The sequence below is a fragment of the Nannobrachium achirus genome (assembly GCF_963921795.1).
Source record: "Nannobrachium achirus genome assembly, chromosome: 6".
Taxonomy (NCBI): domain Eukaryota; kingdom Metazoa; phylum Chordata; class Actinopteri; order Myctophiformes; family Myctophidae; genus Nannobrachium; species Nannobrachium achirus.
In genome coordinates, this window is record NC_137815.1 from 20,192,455 (window position 1) to 20,198,600 (window position 6,146).

Sequence of the window (6,146 nt, forward strand, 5' to 3'; positions counted from 1 at the left end):
TATATCTGCTATTTTCAAGATTTGAAAACTTGAAATGGGACATTCTGTAGGCTACTTTTACTTTTGATATTTTAAGTAGGCCTACGTGTTGATACCAATACTTTTGTACTTGGTAGGCTACATTTTGAATTCCTGACTACTACTTGTAACAGAGTATATCTACATTGCAGCATTGATACTTTTAATTAAGTAAAACATTTGAGTAGCCTACTTTTTCCACCACTGGATAAACGTTATAAATCTTGCTGTGACAAGGTGACACAACCAACTATTAAACCAACACTTCCCAATCTCGCCAGAGGAGGGCGATATATTCCTGGTCGTCGGGTGATACAACCTGGAAACACTTTCTCACCACACGCAGGGAGGGTCATTTTGTTTCACGTTTTCAACATGGCAGTGAATCTCACAGAGCTTTCTCTCCCTCAGCTAGAGGGACTGAAAACCCAGCTTGATCAAGTATATGAACTTCATACTATATATTTTATGTGGTGTGCGATTTTTGGGGGCGACAACGCTAATGTAAATGTGTTAATTTGTGCAGTAACGGGTTAGCGTAATGGATAAAGGGGGCTTATGGTAGCTGGCTAACGTCACACCCAAAATGTTTTGTCTCTCCAGCAGGTCCATATTTGGTCCTAGAATTTAGTAACTGTTGATTGCATTTTGACAAACTGATTGCCTTTTATATCATCTGATGTGCTACTGAATGAATAATTATGTGCCACATTTTGCTGTAGGATGTGATGCTTTCATGACAATGGATTTGTCACTTGACTTCATTCTAATCTAGTTATGCTGTGATCTGCTCTTTTATAGGAAATTGAGTTTTTGACGTCTTCGATAGGTCAGCTAAAAGTTGTCCAAACCAAGTATGTCGAAGCCAAAGACAATTTAAACGTCTTGATCAAAGCCAATGAAGGTAAGAAACGGACGCAATCCATGAATTAACACAAACTTAATTTGTTTACTAGACCAGCCAACCAAAGACCTGATGGAATACCATACAAGGCAATATTTTGCTGTTTAATGACTGGAATGATTTGCTTTGAGGTGTCCACTGACTGAACAGTTATTGGTTCGCATTTGTGTGCATGTGATGACAATGCTGCATGCATAAGCATATCACCACACTTTAAGTGTAATATATCTTTCTGAAAACTATTCTTAATCTAGATGTAAAAATATGAGATCACATTTGTTACGCCATACTGGTATGGCACTACATAGCATTAGATTTATTGCAAGGTTTTCAAATTGTATAAAGTCAGAGAAATGCTGTCTCATCTTCAAGATTACATTCTGTCAATATCTACTCTCCTGCATACAAACTGAAACACGACTAAAGGTTGACAGTACAACTAGCAGCTATCTCCAAAACAACTCAAGTCATGTGACCACTCCTTGAAGTTAAAAATACTGCATAATCCCACGTTTTGTGAAGCCAAACAATGGCATTGAATGGAAAATGGCTATGTGTGCACCATTATTGATGTTCACAGGTGTTTAAAACATGCATGCATGTGCTTGCTCAGACCTTGAGCTGTGAACAAGATTGGGGAGATTTAGTCACGTAGATATACACTAAATAATGACGTGAATATAGATATTTTCCACTCAAAGCACTAATGCACTATAATTGTCTTGAACGCTTGGAGTATGCTGCACGAGCTGACAAGTTGTATGTCGTCATCCCCCTCACCCCCTCCCTCCCTTACATTATCTACCTTTTAAGTTCGGAACTGGTTTGAGTTGTTTTGGAGAAGGCTGCTACAAATTTGAGCTGGGTCCAACACTTTTGGGTCCAACTACACTTTAGTTTTTTGAACTGACATGATGAGGGTGAGTAGTTAATGAGTTAATTTTAATGAACTTAAAAAAAAATGGAGAACTGATTCTTTAACCACTTAAACCGAGAACACGTGACGTCAGAGGTTTTGTGGAGATGGGAGGTTGTTGACTGGGACCCCCAGGGGCCTATAGTTGGTCTGGTCCCCTCGTTTTCTCCTCTATCAAATCTCTTTGCCGAAAAGACCTTATCTACAAGCTCACAATTACAACATGCCCACAACAGTGTTCATGTGGTTAAGTCATACTGTTTTCCCCCCCCCCTCTTCATGCAGGAAAAGAAGTGCTCGTGCCTCTCACCAGCTCAGTATCCTAATGTTATAACTTTTGGCACCCAACGTTTTTGTCTTGTTTTGTCTGTATTCTTTGTTCTCATCAGAATAGAATTCTCAGAAAGTATAGATTGAACCATTTGAACCGTAGCTGTGTAGTCTACAGTTATAGTTGTCCAATTCTCTCATTATGCATTATTGATTTGAACATTTAAATGTTATCAAATTTAAACAGAAGACACAAATATGACTAGGCCCCAACAAGCAGACTCTCAACAAAGGAAATTAGTTTAGATTCACATTGGAGACACATTGGGAAAAAAGTGAATTAAGTCCAAATAATACATCGAGCTACATAAGCCCTATGGACGCCAGTTTGAAAGTGGTTAATGCATGCATATACTAGGGCATTCACCGAATATTCGAATATCAAAGTCACTATTCGACCTTGTTCACCGAAGTCAGATATTCGCTTATTTTTTTATTGTTTTCTCTTTAAAAAATATATAGTTTTTATTGTTTATAAAGCTTGGCTAGATAGGAAGTCATAAGAATGAGTTGTCAATGCCCCTGGTGGATGAATTTGTTAATGCTCTATACCAGGGGTTCTCAAACCTTTTAAGGCTGTGACCCCCAAAATAAACATATTTGAACTAGGGACCCCCACCCTGACAAGCACTTGGAATTGTAGGTATTACATTTAATGTGACTCGGTTCCGCAGATAAATATTGTGAAAATAGCAGATCTACATGCTCACAACGCTTCGCAACGCCTCTTGCCAGGGGTGAGATGCCATGGGCTCGCTTGGGCTCGGCGAGCCCACACTTATTTTGCTGCACGCACGCGCATCATATACACACACTAATTATTTAACAATAAAAACAGCGTGCGCGCATGACGTCATGAATTTAGAGGACCCACACTTCTAAAATCCATATCACACCACTGCCTCTTGCTGACTTAATATTTAACAGTTTGGCCAGTCCTGTCGAATATTCGACTTTTCGAATACTTTGAGGTCGAATAATTCGAATACTAAAAATCACTATTCGTGAATCGTGAATGCCCTAGCATATACTCAATACCATCTCAATATCCAATCGCATTTGCTGTTGATACCTTACGAGACTTGCCCATCTCTATTTTTGACAGTCTCCAGGTGTAATGTCTAAATATCTTATCTATAATAATGTCCAGGAAATCTCCCAATAGAGTGTCGCAGCGTAAGTGTATTCCTGGGGTCACTTAATATTCCCCATTCATTTTCGCCATAGACTTACAAATATATTTATAACAATTATGTTAAGCCTCGAACCAAGCCATCCAGGATGGAGGTGAATCATGATCATACAACCTTTGATCCTATGTGAAAACATATTTTAATATTACATTATTTGATATACTACATTTAATAACTACCCTTTGTTTAGCGTTTTTCAAAATGTTCTTTTCATAGAAAAAAAGTTTATATGGTCATGATTCACCTCCATCCTGGATGGCTTGGTTCGAGGCTTAACATAATTGTTATAAATATTTTTGTAAAAGTCTATGGCGAAAATGAATGGGGAATATTAAGTGACCCCAGGAATCCACTTCCGCTGCGATGCTCTATTTGCATTTTAAATCATTTTCAGCTGCAGCTGTCCTCCCTGACAATTTACTTTCATGGTTTGACTTAAATATTATTAGTATCTTTAGATGTGTATATATATCCTTAGTGTCACTTCCTCTCAGATGTATGTCCCTGGAAAATTAAATGACGTGGACAATGTTTTAGTGGACGTGGGAACAGGATACTACGTCGAAAAGGTAAATACATTTTATGTTGATTTGAAATTCCTACAAAGCCATTTTGAAGATTTTAGTTTAAACAGTCCTCAGTATTCCAAGCATGGAAAGCACACTGACTGAGACGCTGATCTATGTTGTTCTCCATTAGTACAAAAAGACAAGTATTTGTAAACTATTTCTGGGTCATAAGCTTTTGGTGTTGACCATTACCTACTAGTGTGTTAATAAGTGCAACTTGTTTAATGGAAAGAAACTGATTGTGATCTTCTCTTCACCATCTGACCCTGAAGAATGTGGACGAGTCAAAGAAATTCTTCAAACGCAAAATAGACTTCCTCACAAAGCAGATAGAGAAAATCCAGCCACCTCTACAGGAAAAACATGCCATGAAACAAGGTAAGCTAGACTACATTTGTCGTATCTTTCTGCTTGTTTGTTTCCTTCTATTTAAGCATATACCTTTTCTATATCAATGTATAACTTGATACTTGGACATTCTATAAATGTTTACTGGACTGAAGATGTTCCATTTCAAGATGAACTTAAGACCTACCTTCTTGGAACAAAAAATGTAAAACACTAGACCTACTTGGTACAGAAATACTGTAAATAACTATAAAAAACGTAAAAAAAAAATAATGTATATGCATATTTGTCTACCAAGAGGAAACCCAGTTTTAGCTGTCAACACAAACATGAAAGGATATTGTGCCTCGATAAGTCTGCAAGTCAGTATCTCTTTAGTTCAAGGCAATATTAATGCAACAAACTCAAACTGGAACATTGTGTGCTTTTCTCTTTTCAGCTGTGATGGAAGTAATGAACATGAAATTCCAGCAATTACAACAGAGTCAGCAGGCATCACAGTCAGCAGGAGCCACTAAGGCTTAATCAGAACATATGCACCAACATGTGATTCTGGGGAACCTTTTGAAATTCTGTTTTACATTAAATGTCTACTATCTATGTGGTATTGTAGAGAAAAGTGATATCATCAACGGACATGTGGAGGAATGACAAATTACCTGGAATAATACAATGTAATGTTTTTGTTTCTGACTGTACAAAACTGGTTACAGTCAACTATGCTATTGATATGCAATGGAAGCAGGTAGGTTAAATTCGGCGTAGGAAACAATTGGATAACACCATTGGTCTTAGAAATAAGCCAAAGTCAACACAACAAGCCTAACACATGACATAGCAGATATTGGTCAAAGCACAGCAAAAGCTTCAGATGTAATAATTGTATGTAGTTGTAGTAGGTGCGAATGGAATGTCCTCATCACTGTCACAACCTTCAGGAAGTATGGGCTTACAACATTGACTGTGCCCCTAATAGACAGCACTATTTTACGGCTGATGGTCTGCTGTCTGTAAGGATACAGTTTTTGCTGCTTGCCCACTGATATGGGTAGTGTTTTGTTCTGCTTTCTTCTTCCTGATATCTGACAAGTTCCTTTGTTTTGCTAATGTTAAGGTATTGTGTATACCTAAAACTGTAATAAAGTTCATGTCGCAATGATGTTGCAGGTGTTTTCAATACCCAAAACGGTTGATGAATCTACAGTAGGCAAGGCAAAGTTATATTTGTCACACATTTCAACAAGGCAATTCAATGTGCTTTACTCAGAACATTAAGAAAAGGATGATATGATAGAACTAACAAAAGTAAAAATGTACAACTACAGTTAGATACAGTGCAGAAGAGAAAGAAAATTAAGTCGTAGGCAGCAGCAAACAAAGTTCTTTAGTTTAAATAAATGAGTGGCAGCAGACCTGCAGCTTTCTGGGAGTTTGCGCCTGGTATTATGTGGTGCATAAAAGCTGGATATTTTGTTTTTAAACAGACTGAAAGCAGACCTTTCCCAGATGACCTGTGAGATCTAGATGTTCATGTTATCATACAAGATCGGTCATTTATTTTGGCCCTAAACCATTCAAAGCTTTAGTATTTTTAAATAAATTATTTGACACACAGGGAGCCAGTGTAAGCATTTGAGAACTGGATAATTATGCTCCACTTTCTTGGTATTAGGAAGAACTCGAGCAGTGTTCAATCGACTGCAGTAAAGTAGTCTGACTTTCTTTTAGATATTTTTTTTACGTTTGAACCTCGGGGTGCGACTATACTGTAATTTTTTTTATACACTTGCGATGTGTTTTTATTAAAAAAACACATCACAAATCGATTACTTTTGATTAACTGTTGCACTTGCACCCCTATATTGATG

At 37.5% G+C, this 6,146-nt stretch overlaps 1 protein-coding gene across 1 annotated transcript; it reads left to right on the forward strand.

The window, feature by feature from the left end:
• The first annotated feature begins 375 nt into the window (after nt 1-375).
• Nucleotides 376-5,434, forward strand: pfdn5 (prefoldin 5). Its single transcript, XM_080727459.1, has 6 exons — nt 376-459; nt 820-922; nt 2,124-2,155; nt 3,856-3,930; nt 4,203-4,308; nt 4,718-5,434. Exons 1-6 carry the CDS (start codon nt 394-396, stop codon nt 4,801-4,803), a joined length of 468 nt encoding a protein of 155 aa, XP_080583585.1. The 5' UTR covers nt 376-393; the 3' UTR covers nt 4,804-5,434.
• Nucleotides 5,435-6,146: the final 712 nt, after the last annotated feature.

Bases quoted from the DNA above. Each gene is read 5' to 3' on its own strand.
- pfdn5 (XM_080727459.1), top strand. From the start codon at position 394: ATGGCAGTGAATCTCACAGAGCTTTCTCTCCCTCAGCTAGAGGGACTG. The intron at 2,156-3,855 runs GTATCCTAATGT...ACTTCCTCTCAG, and splicing joins TCGTGCCTCTCACCAGCTCA to ATGTATGTCCCTGGAAAATT. The intron at 3,931-4,202 runs GTAAATACATTT...CTGACCCTGAAG, and splicing joins CAGGATACTACGTCGAAAAG to AATGTGGACGAGTCAAAGAA.